General features: G+C 40.9%; 1 protein-coding gene across 13 annotated transcripts in view; it reads right to left on the bottom strand.

Annotated features, from left to right (window-relative positions):
• Window positions 1-21606, bottom strand: part of LOC144506416 (dystrophin-like) — a 1861003-nt gene that overhangs the window by 475033 nt on the left and 1364364 nt on the right. For all 13 annotated transcript variants that reach the window (XM_078232507.1, XM_078232503.1, XM_078232508.1 and 10 more), the window contains one exon: window positions 168-332. In XM_078232507.1, coding sequence (XP_078088633.1) covers window positions 168-332 — 165 coding nt within the window. The remainder of the gene's footprint in view (window positions 1-167; window positions 333-21606) is intronic.

The following is a 21606-nucleotide window of genomic DNA, read 5'->3' as shown; positions in this document are numbered from 1 at the left end:
TGTAGAACTATTCTGTTTTCCAAACTCCATTCCAGAACCTCTAGTCCAGCTGCTGACTTACTGCTTTTCTTAGCAGCCACCACAGCAAACTTCTAATGCTGCTCAATACAGTTTAGACTGAGAAATGCTACTCTAGAGAGATACAATAATGATATATGGTTGTTTACCTTAATATTAAAGACTTCTGATGTCGGTGCTTGCTTGTATAACTCCAACTGATCCTTTGTAGAAGATGCCCACAGTGTTAACAGATTTAGCTGCTGTTGAAAGCGTGTAATGTCCTTCAACAACTCTTCTATTTCGTTTTGTTTGTCAGGCAGATTCTTTGACACCTACAAAAAAAGCACAAGAAAATTGCAACTGATTCAGATCAGCATTTTTAACTCTTACTATAATTTAATGGAACATTTACTTTGCAGTTGCATCTCAGAACTCAAAGGACTTTTTGTTGAAAATTTATGTTGCATTGAAATAATCAGTTCTTCCCCATTTCATTTATATGCATGTTCCAGCTTGCATTAATGGGATATTACTTTCAGCCTGTCTGAGTACAACGTATTAATGATAAATCCAGCCATCCTAATCTCTGATGATGAGCCATTTACAGGAGACAATAAATCTAAAACCACAGGAGGAGACCTCAGAAATAACTGTTTCCATGACAACAGCTGCTGAGGTGCAGCAAGATTTGACAGACTGGTGACGTTTAACTGGCTGAATGCTTATGAGAACCAATGTTTATGAACTGCTTTATTTACCACACTCGGAACACAGCACTCCCACGCAAATGTACAATTCTTGCTGGCTATTGTGGGCTCTTTTCTGTTTGCAATCCTGTGACACTAGGTTCTATCCTGGATAGCCATGGCTCAGTCAGCAGCACTCTTGCCTGAATCAGAAGGTCATTTGTTCAAATCCCACTCCGGAGATTTGAGCACAGAATCTTTAATGGAATGCTGTGAGAGAGAGTGCTGTGTTGTCAGATGAAATGTTAAACCAACGACCCAGCTGGCCCCTCAGGTAAATGTCCTCCTCATCCTGTTTGCAGCCTTACGTCGACTGTCCACACCATCTGCTTTCAATGCTTTAGTATGATGTTAAAAGAATATATATGATAACAAGTGATGCAGGCTATGACATATCTGTGACACCAGCTGTCATGTTCTGGACCAGCGATCTCCAAACTCTGATCCGGAAGCGGCCCGCTGTGGGCTGGATGTGGCCCGCGGGCCGTAGTTTGGAGACCCTTGTTCTAGACACTCAGTAGAGCAGATAGGCAGCACTCAGGGCACTTACTCAGAACATCAATGAAACATGGAAGCAGCTATGGTGACAGCAAATTAAGCAAGAGTTGATGCCATTAACAGGACGTCCACAGTCCATGAAGGCAAATAACCTCATGCTTTAAGACGCTCGTTAAAGCCTTTCTCTTTGGCCAACCTTTTGGTTACCTGCTCTAATATCTCCTTCTGTGAGTTGATGTCAAATTTTGTTTGATGCGGAGATGCCGGTGTTGGACTGGGATGGGCACAATAAGGAGTCTCATAACACCAGGTTAGAGTCCAGCAGGTTTATTTGGAATCATAAGCTTTTGGAGCACTGCTCCCTTGTTAGGTGAATGGACTCCACTCACCTGATGAAGGAGCAGTGCTTCGAAAGCTCATGATTCCAAATAAACCTGTTAGACTTTAACCTGGTGTTGTGAGACTACTTACTAAATTTTGTTTGGCACCACTCTTTTCTTGGGATATTTTAATACAGTAAAGATGCTAAATAAATACAAGTTGTTGCTGGTGATGTAAAAGATCCCATTACATTGCTGAGCAGTTTTTCCCTTTGTGCGGCCCAATTTTAATTCTTTGGCCGACACAATTAAAGCAGATCAGCTGGTCATTATCTCATTGCTGCTTGGAGAACCTTTCGGTGCAAAAATTGGTTGATACATTCCCCCCAGTAGAACAACACTGCAAAGTGCTTTGTGACCTCCTGAGGTCTTGAAAGACACTTTATAAATACAATTATGTCTCTTTTATCCTGATGGGTTCATCTTTTTTCTCTCTGACAAGATGATTTATGCAAGAGTTCACAAAAATACACATCCAGCCAAAGTTGCAGTATGTAAAAGTAAAACTTCTCTACAGTGTGTTGACAATGGCAGAACCAGTCATAACTGAGAAACATTTAAGTATTATGAGGAAGGCCTTTTCATTAAATGGTTGAATACTACCTCTTTTAGGTTCAAATTAGAAATCAGGATAGTTTACAAAGCACATTCACAAATAAAGACCTGGGTAAAATTAGTTGCTCCCCTCCAGTAACCCAGTCATTATGGATAAGGTTCAAACTGTAACATTCAGCCAATATTCTTACTTGCTTTCATAGAATTCCATTCATATCTATGATTATTTAATACAAATAAGGTTCAAATAGCTTGTTTTAATTACTGTTTAAAACGATAACCATTTTGACATGCAATGGGAATAATGTATAAAGCAAAACTGGTCATCGTAATTGTATACTTTAGAAGGGAAAATTTCAGATTGAAAAGGAATTGAATTAACAGTATGATAAAAAAAATTAATGTGGATGCTGGAACCTGAAATATAAACAGAAAATGCTGGAGAATCTCAGCAGGTCTGACAACTTCTGTTGGAGAAAGAACAAAGCTAACATTTCAAGTCTGGATGACTCTTCATCAGAGTGGGATCTGAACCCTTAGCTTTTAGCTCAGAGGCAGTGACCCTACCCACTGTGCCACATGACCACGACAAAGAAAATTCCCAAATTATAATGGTAAAATCTATGGAGGACTAAGACGTTATTCCATCCATATTTAGAATTGTTGGCAAAGTGACAAGTACCAAGTTGATTTTAAAGATGGTTCCTGTGCACTTCTATTCCTGTGCCTTACTCATAGAATCATAGAATCCCTACAGTGCAGAAAGAGGCCATTCGGCCCATCGAGTCTGCACCGACCACAATCCCACCCAGGCCCTACCCCCTTATCCCTACATATTTACCTGCTAATCCCTCTAACCTACGTATCTCAGGACACTAAGGGGCAATTTTAGCATGGCCAATCAACCTAATCCGCACATCTTTGGACTGTGGGAGGAAACCGGAGCACCCGGAGGAAACCCACGCAGACACGAGGAGAATGTGCAAACTCCACACAGACAGTGACCCAAGCCGGGAATCGAACCCAGGTCCCTGGAGCTGTGAAGCAGCAGTGCTAACCACTGTGCTATCGTGCCGCCCCACTCTTCTAGTCTATTCTGTTTTAGGCCTCCCTTCCTAACAGTGGACATATGCTAGCTTACTCTACAAGGTGAAGCTACCTGTCCCATTTCCCATCATTCACCCTTACTTTTCCATGCTTAAAAGGCTGCATTCCTCAATGACTTTAACTTCCGTAATTGTTCGGCCATCTATTTTTTCAGACTGAGGGAAAGAGGCCACAGCCTATAATGGCTCTTCCCTTCCTTCTGTTACTGTGGGTCTCTGGAGTGAAATTCACTGCCGTATTTAAGTGAACTAATGCTTCAAATTTAAACTCATCCAAAACTCTGCTGTCTACATCCTATCCACACCAAGTTTTATCATCATTATCCTTGCTAATCTGCACTGGCTGGTCTGATCGGCATTGGTTGGTTCCTGTTTGCACAGCACTTTAGACTTCAAAATCTCCAATTCGTGTTCAAATAGCACAGTGGTCTTCCTCCTCCGTATCACTGAAACCTACCCCTATCCATGCGTATTATCAGTTCCTCAGATTCCAAATTCTTGTTCATCTCCTCTTCATCCCACCATTAGTTTCTGTGACATATCTGCCTATTAGGTTCAACTTTCATCTTTCCTCTAGAAATCCCTCCACCTCCTGTTCCTCCTACAATCCATCTCTGACCAGGATTTAGAATGCTCTCCTAACCTTTCCTCCTTTGGTATAATGTCCCAATTCTTAATTTTAAGATGTGGTTGTGTGCTAAAGGCAACATTTAAATGCAAGTATTGGAAGATAAAAAAACAGATGGGATTGTCCCGAAAAGATTCTAAGTGCCAAATTTGTGTAAAAACTGGAGCAAATCCCCCTGGTCTTTTCAGCGGAACTTTCAGAATGAATCTCCCACACTCTATGCATCACAGAGTGCTCTAGCGTGAATCACGCTAAAAATCTGGAGTGGGGTATATTCCTGCTGGAGAGGCCAGCAACATAGCACTGAGCGGGCCACTGCGCATGCGCAATCTGTCAGCGCTGAGATCAGCTCATGCGCAATAGCACCACACTGCCGGCCTCCAGATCACTGGCCAGCTCGAAAGGCCGTGTGACCCCACCCACCCACATCACCGCCCCTCCCCCCAACCTGCAGTCCTGACCACCCCCATCAGGCCGACCCACCCTGCCCACACCAATGGCCAGCTGCAAATGCTGGCCTCCCTCCCTCTATCACTGATCCAAAGTGCAGGGTGGTTGTGGGGCACCCCACCCCCACTGATCTCTATCCCCCATAGGCCCCGCCCCATTAGGCCCTGCCCCGCACTGCCCAGTGGGCAGTGCCACTTTGCCCCTTGACAGTGCCAGGCATCCTCCTTACCCCAGCCTACTGGGGGGCCTCCACGGCCCCTCCTTCACTCCAGCGGGGTCAGGCCACCAGCTCGCTGCTAGTGGGGGGCTGTTGTAAACCCTCCTGGAGCGAAACACTCGGGGGGGAAGGGTGTGGGGTAGGGGCTCTGTGTTTGTGTGGAGAGGCTAGCAGGCCTGGAGACTTCAGGCCCGGGTCTGCTAATGAGGTGTAAATGATCATCTGCATAATTTAGTCAGCTGTGCAGCGGGGCTGGGAGAATCGCCTAAAACATTGTTTCTTATGGCCTTCAAGACGTAGCTTTAAGAATGTACATAGTTCTCAACATATTGCTAATGAATTGCAACCTGACAGGGGAAAGGCATTAAACTGAAATATCGTATATTCCTAAATAAAGTGAATCATTTACATGTGTATTGATGCCTTTCAGGTGGCTCTTGATAGTGTGTTTGTTGAAAGATGTCCTCATTGGGGACTCACTCAGAACAAATATTTTGCATAGAACTCTATCCCTTGTCTTACTCCATGAACATAATTGGAGGAGTGTTCAGTAAAGGAACAAAATGCAAAGGAATGTCTGTCCTGTCCAAATACTACAGTAATATAAAAGCAAAAAGCTATGGATGTTGGAATCTGAAATAGAAACAGAAAGTGCTAGAAAATTTCAGCAGGTCTGGCAGCATCTGTGAAGAAAGAAGATAGAGTTAACATTTCAAGTCTGTATGATTATTCTTCAGAGTAGTACAGTATTAGGCTTATCATCACCTACAATGTTGATCTGTTATCTATTATCGACATGTTTCCAGGTAATAGTATGTTGCCAATTTGGCTTCATTGGTACTGCTTTTGTTTCTGTGTCCAATAGATTAAAACCCATTTCTGGACCTCTCACTTGAAAATCAGACCAACACTGCAGTAATGAGGAAGCGCCAGATTGCCTGAAAAGTTGTTCATTGGATAAAACATCATTTACATCAATCAAAGGTTCTGTCTACCTTTATGATGATTCAAAATGTACTGATGTGCCACTTAACATGCAGTGAGGAGTTCTCTCCCATCATTCCTCTCTCAATCACCACAATCAAAAGTAGATTAATTGTCACATAGTGTTTGTGAAACCTTAAATAAAAACAAAATATGCTGGAAATACTCAGAAAGTATCATCTGTGGAGAGAAGTATTGTCATGAGCAACATAGCATCCATATTCCCCTAGATTACTACAATGATTGATTGTATGTTAAGTTCTGAAACGTTTCTCAGAAATGTGATATTGTGCTATAGAGATTTAAGTAGTTTTGTAAACAACTGTTTTAAAGAGGCTATATAGTCACTGGGCTGCAACTAAATCTTCCAAATGTTAGAGCTGTTATTGGTTTTGCTTTAATTTTTCAGACTAAATCAAACATCGGCCTAATTCACCAGAATAGGCAAAAATAGTGCTGCTGATTATATGTGTATGAGTCTAGGTGATGGAAGAAAAGGAAGAATGAAGATTGGCATTTCACAAGTGTCACACTCGGACCATAATGCAACATTTCTACTTGCTCTGAACACGTATGTGAAATAGAACAAGTATGCTTGAAGGAAGTTGCATGGAAATCAAAGCAATTGTGAGGAGACATAATTGGGGAAAGTGACAGGAAGAAGCCAGTCAAATCAAAGAAAATTTCAAACAGAACTTAACATCGCAAGCTGAGGCCATACAGAAAACATTTCAATCAGTAGTTATCATGCACTCAGGAATCTAAAAATCTCTCTAAATTTTGCAGCAGCTTAATTCATGCTGAGTTCCACTTGAAGATAGATTGCATTTGACACAAGTAGTGCATGTTATCAGATTTTAAGTAGTTTGACCAGTGAAAGAAAAAAATGGTTTTGCTAGGAATTGCTCAGGAAAAGAAGGTTGATAAAATATGTTGCAAAACCACCAGAAACAGTCCAAATGCAATGAATAGATAGATATTATATTTTCAGAGTGAACCACAAAGAGAAAGGAGATTTAGAACCCAGATTTGATTCAGGAAGTTGACAGGTTGGTTAAAGGTAGTGATTTAGTGGAGAAAAGTGAGAAATAATTCAAAATTGCTTTGTTCAGGCAAGGATGACACATTATGAGACAGATAAGCTAGTTACATTAGAAGCTTTAACTGTAAAATGTGAATTTCAACGCTACTCCAATAACAGCTATTGAACATTTTCTTCAGTAGCTATGTCTCAATGATGACACTCAGAGAGAGAGATGAATGTGAGGAACCCAAAGAGAGGAGCAGTAGCTCTGTCAGTACCTCTGATCTTCTGTAATCTTGTACACAGTTCGTTTTGTAAATAAAAGTATTTTTTTAAAAAGTACATTTGCCTCCAGCCAGGTCTCTTACTAGATTAGGACACCCATTGTCTTCTGAGACAACCCAACACCAATAGTTGAACCATACACAAATCAGAATTCGGCCCAGTCACAAATTGGGAAGTGGGGGCAACTTTTTTCCAGCAAATGGCATTTTATAAGGAACAAAATTAAAGCTAACCAGTTTGAGAATTTCCTCATCTTAAATTATGTTGCTTGAATTACAGATCGATTTTTATATTTTGCTTAATTTTACTGATAGCCTTATAGTTAAAGGCCACAAGAGCAACAAATATTCCACCAATTTAGCCAGCATAATTAGACTAATTATTTCAGTAGCTCTAGTGGACGATATTAGCTTTATCTTACACTCCATGACAGTCACGTGTGTGGAGTTACACATACATCAGGTGTTATTGAGCTTTTAATGGGGGATATAATGGACTGAATTTTCAACCTCAAGGTGGGTATTGTGACAATACTGTGTCTACCTGTGGTCCTCAGGTAAAAAGTGGATTGTCATTGTTTGAAGGGTTGGGGGGCTGGCAGTAGTGCTACTGTGGTCTGCAGTCAGGCAGCCAACCCAAGAAAAAATTCAGAAGCAGCCTCAGGGGCTGCCTAATGTGGATGTAAGCTGTTTAAAAGGCCTGCTTGGTACTTTAGGACTGAGTCCCAGTTTTAATGAAGATAGAAAAGTCTTCCAACTCTCCTCCTTCATACCCTCCCATTCACTTCCCAGGCTACATCCTTGCTATCTAATGCCCCACTCACTCCTTTTTGCTTTTCATGCCCCCAGACCAGGGTATGCAAAACCCCATTGGCCCTTCATTCCAAGCCATGGCACTTGGTTGCCCATTCACTGTATACATGCAACAAACATTATATTGACAATATGACATGTAATAAAGACTTTTTAAAAAGTTACTGCCAATGTAAGCCTGCTATTTAAAAAGGGAGATAGAGAGAAAATAGGGAACTATAGACCAGTGAGCCAACGTCGCTTCTGGGGAAGTTGCTAGAGTTTATTATCAAGGATTTCATAACTTGGCATTTGGAAGGTATAATCAGACAAAAGGGAAATCTATGCTTGACGAATCTATTGGAATTTTTTGAGGATGTAACTACTAGAGTTGACTAAGGAGAACCAGTAGATGTGGTTTATTTAGACTTTATTTAGAACATTTACCAGGCTGATTCCTGGGATGGCAGGTCTGTCATATGAGGAGAGACTAAATCGGTTAGGTTTATATTCACTGAAGTTTAGAAGAGTGAAAGGGCATCTCATAGAAACTTATAAAATTCTAACAGGGTTAGACAGGGTAGATTCAGAAATAATGTTCCCAATGATGGGGGAGTCCAGAACTGGGGGTCATAGTTTGAGGATAAGGGGTAAACTTTTTAGAACTGAGGTGAGAAATTTCTTCACCCAGAGGGTGGTGAATGTCTGGAATTCACTACCACAGAATGTAGTTGAGACCAAAACATTGTCTGATTTCAAGAAGAAATGTGATATAGCTCTTGGGGCTAAAGGGATCAAGGGATATGGGGGGAATGGGGGATCAGGATATTGAATTCAATGATCAGCCATGATCAAAATGAATGGCGGAACAGGCTCGAAGAACTGAATGGCCTACTCCTGCTTCTAGTTTCTATGAGATTAAGCAAAATATTTCAGAAACATTCACGTGTACAAAAAGTGGATTCATTACAGTAGAATATCAAAGCAGAACTGATAACCTTGCAACCAAAAGGGTGGGCCTATTAATTCGGCAGTTGCTAAGTTTGTGCGACCATCCAAGAGAAAGAATAGATCGGTTCGGTAATGCTGCGCGTAAGACATGGTTATATGAATTCTGGAAACATTTCCAACCACCAACACATACATCCTGATATAAACAGGGATGTGGAAATGTTGCAGGGGACGGGTGGTTGAAGGAATTGCCCACGATTGGGTAACTGTTCAATGAAGCTTCGAAGGCTGGGGATGTGGAGCCCATGATGATTATTTAAATTGTCCAATTTGTCACCTGGCCAGAAAGACTTCTTGGACAGTGGCTGAGATTGGGCATTTTGTGACAGGAGGCTGATGCTGATTCATCAGCTGGGAGGGAGCGGGAGATAGTCGCTAGCAGGAACTTTCCTCACCACATTTGACCCGAGTTCTTGTTCGAGTCTGTGACTCTTTTTTTCAACCAAAATCCTGCTTTCCTTTACAATTGGCCCCCAACGATTTTGCAGTCTACATTTCTTCATTTTTGTTTTTATATCAACCTGAATCTGAACTGATTGCAATGCCAAAAAAGCAAAAAAATGAACATAAGTAAAAACACAGAAAATAATTTTTAAAATGAGAAAAACACGAGGAAAACAAATCATAAAAGCTTTATTCCCTTTAAAATCAAGCAAGCGATTGACCTTTAGGTTTATGTCACATAAGTAGGCTGTATTCACAGTGCAATCCTACCATAAATGATGTAAAAACTACAGGCTCTGATTTACATGTATCTTGCACTGATTAAATTATTGAAATGATGCATAACCTACCTGGGCATTATGCTGGACCTGGAAATGTGGGAGGTTTGTTGTAGGCACATCCCAATTTCCAATTCCTGCATCTTATACCTAATATGTGCCAGTGGGATTGTGGGCTTCCAGCTGGGAAATATGACCCCGTAAACCAATTGACCTAATTCATAAGGATGCAATCGCAGACTATAAAGACAAGATACCTGCAGAATTGCATCATCCCATGTAATAAAACATAATTTGATTCCCTTGCTGTAAAACCATGGGGCTAATCATGGCTCAGTCACATATGCCTAGCTGAAAGGCATCATGGAATTAATCCAGTCTGAGCATGGCAATAATCAGGATATGGATTAACAATGAGTCAAAATAATTATTGCCATTAGCTAAAAAATCCTGAAGTTATTTAAAACACTTTGCTTTGCTACATGTATTTTTGGGCAAACTGTTTACAGTGAGCAATTAATCTGAAATCATGTTTTCACAGATCCTCCCTCAGCATTACATTGATCTGCTATTAAAAGCACAAAGAAGGTATTTATGCCACCCACAATTCAGCTATTCAGACTAATCCACATCAAAAATATCTTTTTTGACTTAAGTCAATTTCCCTGTGAAATGTAATATCTGAGGGAAAGAAAGGGTTCAACCAAGAATTGATTCATGTTGTCATTTTACAACCTTTATCTGACGAATAATGAAAAGGCAATACATCCTTTTTGTCAAGAAGAAACGAATCTAACTAATACGGGAAGAATTTTCAGCAAGGCTTTCAACTAAATAATATTCATTATCACACAACAATTCACTTTTCAGATCAGTGGGCACATAGTTACAGCTAGATGATCAAAGCTAACACTCTAATGCATATAAATAACTGTTGAAAAATACTGTCACCTCAAGGTGGCTCTAAAATATTGTGTGCTTTGTTGCTTTTGGAAAACAAAGATCCCTGGTTACTTAAAACTAGAATCATAAAGCTACATTATGCATTTTCTTTTCAGCAATTGCCTGATTTTAACTTGGGGCACAGGCCTAGCCCTCAGACTTGGACTGGCTTACCAACGAGATGCCCACACCATTTACCTTCCAGGTGTGACTTGAATGAGTAAGGTAAGTAATCAGTGAGGTGATGTCAATGCCAGACATTATAGGTTGGGGTCCACAGTAACAGCAGAAGCCTGGGATAAGGGAAACCTGATAAATCCTTGTGGGGACCACTGAACAATCCTGCTTCTTCTGGCCCAGAAGGAAACATCTATGGAAATTTATCAGTTCAGTCCTGTAGCACTGAATTCCACTGGTTAGTCCTGTCCAGGCCAATGTCTTCAAGGCTAAAGCAAACTCTGACTTTTTAATCTCAATAACATCCTCATATGCTGCCTGAAATGCACTTGTTAAAATGACATGTGACACTCCATGCTGACTGTATTTTAACCTTCCATTGTATTGAGCATGAGGGGTTATCATGCATCTCAAGTGATTTCCCAAACTAAGATTGTCCCACAATACTGCTTTAGTTGTTTCTTTTTGGAAGTATATTTTGGTGTAAGTATTCCACCCATTCACTGTTATTGAACAGGAAATCTCGGTCATTGAGCATCTTCCTTCGTTAGTGTCAGATTAACTAGCTAACCCAATTCTCTGTCAGCCAAACCACAGGCATAATAATCTCAATTAGTACTATAACAGTACTGCAAATTGTGGCATTCCAAAAGTTTGAATTTCTGTCTTAGAACATTTAATTTTCAGGGTGTGATAAATCTAAAAAAATGGATTGGTTGAGCAATTGTGGGTTTCTTTGAGACAGTCCATATGAACGTGAACATGAAACAAGAAACTGCAAATGAGAGAGACTCATAACACCAACTCATCCAACTTTTCTGCACTCACTTCTTATTGAAGAGTAAATGATCTGCAACAGAAAAATATTCTTACCACTGGAATACCACAATTTGTACTTTAATGTTTTCCTGTCTCTGACTTTCATCGTTTGCAAAAATTGCTGGTTTAGACCAAATAAATTTGTTTGCGAATCAAAGCATTGAACATTTCAGAATAATTTTAGTGTGGCAAATGGCACAATTTTAAGCCGACTTATCAAACAGAAACTGAGCTGCTCGATAGTTAAAAATCAACAACAAACTCATTGCTGATATCTCCCACCAATTTCAGCATCTTCCACTGAAGAATCATAGAATGATGAAGGCTATTTGGCCCATTGTGTCTTTTCTGGCTTTCTAGAGGAGCAATTCAGCTAGAGGCACTCCCTGCCTTTTCCACACATCTCTGTACATTCTTCAATTTCAGGTACTAATCCAATTCCTTCTTGAATGAACTTGCCTCCACAATACTCAGGCACTGCATTCCGCACCTTAACAACTTGCTGCATGAAAATGTTTTTTCTCAAGTCGCCATTTCTTTTTTGCCAATTATCTTAAATCTGTGCCCACAAGTTCTCACTCCTTTCACCATTGGGAACAGTTTCACCTTATCTACCCAGACAAGACCTCCCATCATTTAGAATACCCCTATCAAATCTCCTTGTAATCTTTTTTTGTCCAAGGAAATCAGTCACAACTTCTCCAATCTACTTGCATAACTGAAGTTCCTCATACTTAGAACCATTCTCATGAATCGTTTCTGCCTTCTAGTCCCTTCACATCCTTCCTAGGGTCTGGTGCCCAGTGCCAAGAGCTGGACACAATACTTCAGCCAAGACCAAACCACTGTTGCATACAAGTTTATCATAGCTTTCTTGCTTTTGTGCTTTATGCTCCTATTGATAAAAGCCCAGAATACCATATGCTTTATTAACCATTCCCTCAACCTATCCTGCCACCTTCAATGATTGAAGCACATATACACCCAGGTTCCTCTGTACCCCTTAAGAGTCAATAATTGTTGTGACCCAATGGCTCACAAAGGAGGTAATCTATTTAGTTACTTCATCAGGTTGCCTCAGTTGATGGCATTTCAACCTTGGTTCAGAAACATTGTGGGTTAAGGTCACCCAGCAAAACCTGAGTATATTAATTAAGCAAACACTCCATTATAATACTGACAGAATGCTGCCTTGTTAGAAGTGCTGCCCTATAAATACTAAGATTCCAGGCCTAGTGAATGGTAAAGATCCCATTGAAAAACTTTTACAGATCTCTTGCACATTCCTCTTTCAAGTAATACCGGATTAACCTGTCATCCTCTTTCCTGACCATTTGTTGGATCATGTGAACAAAGCAGCTGCCGTTTCTGCTTACATTATAAGTAACTTCATTTTATGGTATCATTGCATGTTCAGAGGCATAGGATAATTGTGGTTGTAGTGAAACTTCACTTATGAAGAAAAATGTCACTGTTTCAACTGGATCAACACTTCACTCTGGTGTCAGTTGGTCGCACCATCACCTCCGAATCACAAGGTTCTGGATTCAAATCTCACTCTCGCACTTGAGGATATAAAATCAAGGCTCCAGTGTAGAACTGAGGAAGCAAAGGACTGTAGGAGTGTTTGTTTTTTTTTGGATGAGACATTGAACCGAGACCCCACCTGCTCGCTTGGGTGGATGTAACATAGAAACCATAGGAAATGGAAGCAGGAGTAGCTTATCTGGCTCTTTGAGCCTGCTCCGCCATTCATTTTAATCACGGCCGATCATCAAATTCAATATCCTGATCCTGCTTTCACTCCATGTCCCTTGATCCTTCTGGCCCCAAGAGCTATATCTAATTTCTTCTTGAAATCACACGATGTTTTGGCCTCAACTAAAGACCTCATGGCAGTATTTCAAAAAGAGCAGGGGAGTTACCTCTGTGTCGTGGCTAATATTTATCATCAATCAACATCACAAGAAACAGATTATCTGGTACTTGTCACATTGCTGTGTGTGAGTTTGCGGAGTCCAAATTGGCTCCACAATTCTGACATTAAAACACTGACTACACTTCCAAAAGTACTTCATTCGCTATAAAGCAATTATATGGATTTCGGCAAAGCCTTTGACAATGGGAGGCTTATAAAGAAGGCAATTGCACATGGGATACACGGTAATTTGCTAAAATGGAATCAAAATTGGTTTGGTTGTAGGAGACAGAGGGTGAAGACAGATGGCTGCTTTAAGTGACTGGAGGCCAGTGTCCAGTGGCATACGACAGGAATCTGTCGCTATTACCTGTCATTTATATAAACAACATAAATGACTATGTGAGGGGAAGGATTATCAAGTTAGTAAGGGCGTGTTAGTAGCATGGTGAAAAATGCAGATGGGACACGCCTTTATCAATCGAGGCATTGATTACAAAAGCAGGGAAGTCATGTTAGAATTGTATAGAACTTTGGTAAGGCCACAGCTAGAGTACTGCGTGCAGTTCTGGTTGCCACATTGTAGGAAGGATGTGATTGCGTTGGAGGGGGTGCAGAGGAGACTCAGCAGGATGCTGCTTGGAATTGAATATAAGTTATGACAAGAGGTTGGATAGGCTTGGATTGTTCTCGTTCGAGCAGAGAAGACTTGAGGGGCGATCTGATCGAGGCGTACAAGATTATGAGGGGCATGAACAGAATGGATAAGGAACGGCTGTTCACCTTAGATGAAGGATTTGTCATGAGGTGACACAAGTTCAAGGTGAGGGGTAAGAGGTTTAGCCGGATGTGAGGAAAAACATTTTTACCCAGAGGGTGAAATCTGGAATGCTGCCTGAGAGGGTGGTAGTGGCGAGTTGCCTCACACCCTTTAAAAAGTGGCTGGATGAGCACTTGGCAGGTCATAACATTCAAGGGTGTGGGCCATGTGCTGGTAAATAGGATTAGATGGGAGGTCAGGTTTCTCACATGTCCGTGCAGACTCAATGGACCAAAGGGCCTCTTCTGCACTGTATAATTCTATAAAAGGCATCATGTAAGTGTAAGTCTTTATATTTCTCTGTGGCTAGCATGGAATCAATATTTTCCAAAGTAGTTGTAGCCAGTGGAAAACAAATCAACATGCATAGATTGATGCAATGATTTTCACTAATATGGGTCATCTACCTCATGTCCACTCCCTCTGAATACTACAGTTTAATTGTGTGGGTAAATATGATTTAAAAAAACATTATTGTGCGTAAAAACCATATGACAATAAAACTTGCAGGATTATAGATGCTTACTTCTGCCTCACATCCACAATGGTTACCAATACTATCACTGAAAAATGATGTCAATATTAACCCCTGCACCAAAATAACCATTTAATGCTGTTATTGTAAATCGCAGAATAAGAACATAGTTATCTTGTAAAGAGCAGGGGAAGGTATTATCCGAATAATTGGGATTTCACTTTAATTGAATATCTTAGTCAACAGCTTGACAAGGATAAGGGAACACCGTCACATATAAATTCACTTCCGAGTTGCCCACCCACCATTCAGACTTGGAAATGTAATTGTCATTCTTGGCTCCTGGAATGAGATGGGCTACGTGGATCAACTGTCAGTAAGGGAACCTTTAGCAGACAGTGATCATTACATCATAAAGTTTTGGTTGGCTGTGGGAACAAGGAACAATCCAGAGTAAGAATAATTAACTGAGAGAACGCCAGCTTCAGTGGGGTAGGAATGGATCTGACCCAGATAAACTGGAATCAGCAAAACTATAATTGAACGAATGGCTGCCTTTATATAAGAGGTTAGTTTGGCACAGTCAAATTACATTCCCGTGAAGAAAAATGGTGGGGCAAATGAATCCGAGTTCCCGACGGATGACAAAAGAGATAGAGATTAAGATGAAGAAGGAAATATGTGCTTATGACAGGTTCCAGGTGGACAACATATCTGAGTACCAGGTCGATTATAGAAGTTCCTCAGGGGAATTGAAAAAGTAAATATGAGAAGCATATTTTCTTCAATAGGAAAATATAGAAGTATATTGGTTGCGAACACAAAAGGGAATTCAAAAATCTTCTATAGACATATACATCGTTAAAAACGTAATAAGAGGAAAGGTGGGACTGATTAGGGACCAAAAAGCAAATTCATGCATGGAGGTAGGGGCATGATTGAGGTATTAAATCAACACTTTGCATCTGTCTTTATCAAGGAGGAAGATGCTGCACAGGCTATGGTGAAAGAGGAGGTTGTTCGGACACTTGATGGGTTTAAAATGAGGAGGTAATTAAATATGCTAAATGTGCTTAACGTTTATGATACCAGGACCAGATGAGATGCATGAGGGAAGTGAAACTGGAAATTACAGAAGCACTGGCAGTAATTTTCCAATCTTCCTTAGACTCAAGGATGTTGCCAGAGGACTGGAGAACTGCAAATCTTACACTCTTATTCAAAAAAGGTGTAAAGTTAAGTCCAAAATCAACAATCCAGTCAGTTTAACTGAGGTGTGGGAAGCTTCTAGAAACAATAATTTAGGACAAGATTAATAGTTACTTGGGCAAATGCAGGTCAATTAAGGAAAGTCAGCATAAATTTGTTAAGTGCAAATCATATTTAACTAACTTACGTGAGTTTATTGTTGAGCTAACAGATATAGTTGATGAGGGTAATGTTGTGTACAAGAATTTCCAGAAAGTATTTGATTAAGTGCTGCATTACAGACTTGTGAGCAAAGTTATTGCGTATGGAATAAAAGTAGCAACATGGATTTTAAAAAATTGGCTGAGGGATACAGAATAGTGGTTATGGATGTTTTTAGACAGGGGCAAAGTTTACAATAGAGATCCCCAGGGGTTAGTGTTCTTCTCAAAATACATAAATGACCTAGACCTTGATGTATAGGGTACAATTTCAAAACTTGCAGATGAATTAAAAAACTTGGAAGTATTGTGAACTGTGAGGAGATTAATGCGGAACTTCGAAAGAACATAGACAGATGGTGGACAATTAGCAGTTGAAATTCAATACAGAGAAGTTTGAAGTGATTAATTTTGCATTTTGGTTGTTAGAATGCAGAGAAACAATGTAAAATAGCGAGTACAAGTCTAAAGGCAGATGTGGGAGAACTCAGCGATCTGGCTTTATATGTGCATAAATCATTGAAGATGGCAGGATAGATTGAGAGCATGGTTAATAAAGCATAACACTTTATAAATAAGAGTTTTGAGTATAAAAGCAAGGAAAATATCTTAAACTGGTATAAAACACTGATTCAGCCTCAGCTAGAGTACTGGGTCCAGTTCTGGATGCCACACTTTAGGAGGAAGGATGTGAAGGCATTAGAAAGAGTGCAGAAAAGATTCACAAGAATGGTTCCAGGGATAAGGGATTTCAGTTACCTTAATATATAAACTGGAAAAGTCGGGCTTGTTTTCCTTGGAAAAGAAAAGGTTGGTGGAGATTTGAGAGAGCTGTTGAAAATCGTGAATGATCTGGACAGAGTAGATAGTGAAGAACTGTTCCCACTGGTGGAAGGATTGAGAACAAGTGGGCACAGATGTAAGGTAATTGACAAATAAAGCAAAAACAACAAGAAGAAAAACTCTTTCACATAGCAATTGGCTAGAATCTGGAATGCATTGCCTGTCAGTGTGCTAGGGGCAGGTTCAATCGAGGTATTCAAGAGGAAATTGGATTATTATCTGAAAAGGAAGAGAAGGTTATGGGGAATAGACAGGAGAAGTGGTTCTAGGTAAATTGCTCCTTTAGTGAGCTAGCACAGGCACAGGATGCTGAATAGCCTCTTTCTCTGCTGTAACCATTCTGCAATTTTGTGATTCTGATCTTTGCTGGTAACCCCCTACCTAACAGGAAAATGGGTGAACCTAGACCACATGGACTACAGCAAATCAAGGATGGTACTCATTTTCTCAAGGGAAATTAGATATAGTAATAAATGCTGCCCTTGCCAGCAATGCCTACATTTCATAAATGAATTGAAAAAAATCTTATAATGATTTTTGACAATAGACTCAAAGTCATCGTTAAGAGTACATAGTCAAGCAAACATCATTAATGGTTCCAAAAACAGTGGGCACCACCAACAGAGTTGGCTTTGGCCTCTATTTCCAATGTCAGCCAAATTTCTAAAGACAACATCAGCTGCCGGCAACTGCTATCGCAGGCAGAGGTTTGTCCTGTAAAAAAGTGGTACAGCTAGCACTACCTATGCTGTTAATGTGGAGAGGGGAAGGGTAGCAAGCAGTTTTTACTTATGCCTGAAAGGCAGCCAGCAACTTTTAAAGCAGAGATGCACTTTAGTTGCAGACAATAGGGAAGGTTTATTAGAAAGATTACAAGAAGACTAGAGAGGGCACACTTGTTGTCTGAGGCAACATTGGCCAAGAGGAGGGAGACGTAGAACCCCTGCAGAGCTGAATGTACTCCACGCACAGTGGTAAGAGGTTACTGAAGGGGTCAATGCCGGGAACTTAGCTACACAGGACATGGCTTCAAGTTGCCTGCTCACCCTCTCCCTTCTTGAGGAAAAAAACATGCTGGCCACCCTGGGCGAGTGGCAGGTCATAGCTGTGGCAAGTGACAACACTGAGGAGACACTGCACAGGGTTTCTTCATAACCTGAACACTTTTTCCCTTCTTATCTATATTGCACGCTACTTGTACTGCAAAATAAATCACAGCTACTTTCAGCAGCCACTTATCTTTCTCTGCTCTACCATCACACTAAAAGCTAACCTTTACTCTTCTTCCATTTCAAGTGCTCAAAATGATGGTGTCTCAGCTACCACTGAAGGAAAAGTAGCACAGCCTCATTTAAGATGGAGGATCACATTACCTGACCGTGGAAAGCATTAATTCACATTCTGGCACCAGAAACGTTTTAGAGAGCGATGGAAGGAGGACTCTTCACGTGGTGAATCACTGACTGTGAGCTAGGGCAGGGGATAGGACACTACATTTACCAATTGACTTGAAGCAGAGATTATACAATGCCTCTGCTGCAGCGGACTCAAGTGGGCTTAAGTAATGCATCTTCAATGATCGCAGTTAGAGTAAATTCAAGTCAGCTTATAACTAAAAGGAGTAAAAATTGGACTTTCTTCCATGAAAACTGAAAATTATAATCTCTTTCCTGGGTAGAAGTTTTTGTTTTCATCCTCTGACTCCATGCCCTGAATTTTTTGCCCATTGGGCGTGCATACTCAGCAGGCCCAGAAGGGGATGTGAAATGCATTCCGGTTGGCTTCAGAGGGCAATTTCACACCAATTAAGGTCCATCCAGTCTGAAACGCACTCAGTGAAAGACCGAGTGCCGCTGCTAAGGGTGGGCACCAAGAAAAGGGAGGGTGTCGGCTGGCATTTCTAATGTGCTCCCTCACGGAGACAACCACTGCAGCGCTGTCTCAGGGAGCTGCTGAGCCATGTAAAATAAGTATCAATGTTAAAACTGTGCCATTAGTGTCTAGGCAGCATAATCATACACAGGAATCAGTCCCCAGACACATTTCTTAATTTTATTTCAGTGTCTGTGAGAGCTCTCAGCTACGCCATCAGCTGGCGTGCTGGAGCCCTCACTATAGCTTGTAACAAAGGTCGATTTTAAAACTCTGAAATTCTTCATCTGGTCACTTCAAAGGGACAAAGTCTGAAAGCAGCTGGAGAGCTAATTTTTGTCCCACAGCAACAGACATGCCCCCCAGCCAGTTAGGTGGTCACCTTAGATAGTGCCCTGTATATCAGGAACCGGCACCATCTGTTACAGGTACCCAAACCAACCCCACTAACTGCCACAGAAGTTGACACACTGACTCCAAAATCTGCATCCCCTGCACTGTTGGAGATTGAGCCCCCTCCTTCTACCAATGCAGCAAGCCCTGTATCATTGCGCACACTCCAGCCATGTCTCTTGCCATCTGCCATGGGGACAATAACCTGAATGCATCCCAAGCACAAACAACTGGTGTAATCACCCACTCGGGGCGGCTGAACAGTCCAAACTCCAATTTCAAGGAATATGTACTGACTTAGATGCGTATATGTGCCATTTAAAAATAAAATGGGGGGCTGGATATACTTGGCATTTGTGCTGGGTTTTATGGCCCAAACCCATGCTCTGTGCATCCTAACTATTCAATGTTCTATTACTACATTCAACACTGTTCTTCGTATGCGAGTATGGATTGTCCCAACTAAAATAGGGAAGATGTAGGTAATGTGCATTCATATATACATTGCCTTGTCCTTTTCACAGGAAGTGACGTGTTGGTAGTGCTGAGTTCTCACCAGTGTGGCTACAGGTATAGTGTATAAGAGCTGCTGAAGATCTTGCAGTTTACCGCTTAAGTTATAGTCCTTTGTCATCATTCCTACACAACCCAACAACTTTACAACTTTAATTAACACCTTGCTCTATAAGTGTTCCTATCTGGCTTAATTTAATGTTCAATTCATGTGCCTTGAACAGCTAGCTCATGATTTCATCAAATTAAAACTGTGCCATGCTAAACAAGGATTATAAAAGAAAAGAAAACCAAAAATATTGGAAAGTTCTTGATAGGATTGACCTACAACAGAACTGCTGGAAGGTAGTCAAAATTAAGATATCTTTATGAAGTGGAATCATTTTCAAAAATCCCACAGTACGAAATGGATGCCGGAATTAACATGATATTGACAAATGCAGGAAATTTAACACCAAATTATATTTGGAGAGGTGAGATGTCAAAAATCCCTATGTGTACAACAAATGACTGTTGAGATGTCAGATTTATTAAGAACTAATATTTGCTGTCAGGGTATTTGCCAGTACTGAAACAGCTTATTTTTCTTAATGCAAAATATTTTGACATTAGGAAATCCCTCCTCAAGTGATTAACATGTGAATTGCTCATGTAAGACACTTTCTTGATTATTAGCTGTTGAAAAAATAACGTTAGAGTCTGAAAGATCATACAAACATGGGAAATGAGAAAAAGTAATTCAGTATATCTTGCTCACAACACCACATATGTCCAAAAAGTCAGTAAATTGTTCCCTCGTCACTGCTTTGTCCAAAAAAAATTGCTTTTGAACAATTACCTTTGAAAGTAGGTCTCTAGTGGACTCTAACCAGGAGAAAATGTATAACAATATAAAAGCAAATTACTGCAGATGCTGGAATTTGAAAAGAACAGAAAATGCTGGAAAATCTCAGCAGTTTTGACAGCAGGTGTGGAGAGAATATAGGGCTAACATTTCAAGTCTGGATGACCCTTTGTCAGAGCTGAAGACAAAAGTTAAAAGGATGAGATTTATACTGTTCGGGTGAGGGATTGGGGGGGGGGGGCGGGAATTGACATAGGTGTCTTGACAAAAAGACCAACAAAATGTAAATTGTGGTGATCATGGCTAAGAAGGGTGTGGATAGCTGCCATTAAGAGATCAGAATGTGTCAATGGAAGAACAAAGATATGCGGAGTGTCAAAGGACAACCTGAGACAAAAGGACAAACTGAGCCAGGCAATAGATGGCCCTAGTGTGGTGGGTGGAGGGGAAACTGTGGTGGGGGAAAAATGATGGAAAGCAGGATTTTGAAAAGTGGAAAAATTAAATCACTGAAGAAATAAAAAATTTTTTAAATAAAATAAAATGAAACAAAAAAAATGGAAATGGGGTGATGGTTGAGGAGAGAGTTCATACTCTGAAGTTGTTGAACTCAAGAACCAAAATTTTACCGTCCCACTCACGATGGGAGTCGGAGCAGGTGGGGGGGCAGACGATGAAAAGGCCTGTTGACCTCAGGCGGGATTCTACAGTTTCGAGATGAGAAAGGCCGTAAAAACCCAATGTTCAGTCTGGGATGCTGTGAAGTGCCGAATTGGAAGATGAGGTGCTGTTCCTCCAGTTTGCATTGGGCTTCACTAGAACATTGCAACAGGCCAAGGGCGGACACGTGGACATGGGAGCAGGATGGTGTGTCGAAATGGCAAGCAACAGGGAGGTCAGGGTTCTGCCTTGTGGACGGGCAGAAGGTGTTCTGCAAAGCGGTCACCCAATCCACGTTTGGTCTCTGCAATGTATAGTAGACTGCATTGGGAGCAGCGAATACAATAAACCAGGTTAAAGGAGGTGCATGCGAAGTGCTGCTTTACTTGAAGTGAGTTTTAGGCCCTTGGATGATGAGCAGGGAGGAGGTAAAGGGGCAGGTGTTGCACCTTCTGCAATTGCATGGGAAAGTGCCATGGGTAGGGGCAGTATTGGGTGTGATGGAGGAGTGGACCAGGGTGTCC

Source organism: Mustelus asterias, chromosome 17 (genome assembly GCF_964213995.1).
Source record: "Mustelus asterias chromosome 17, sMusAst1.hap1.1, whole genome shotgun sequence".
Classification (NCBI taxonomy): domain Eukaryota; kingdom Metazoa; phylum Chordata; class Chondrichthyes; order Carcharhiniformes; family Triakidae; genus Mustelus; species Mustelus asterias.
The sequence above is the reverse complement of the archived record's forward strand: the minus strand, read 5'-3'. Positions and strand labels throughout refer to the sequence as shown.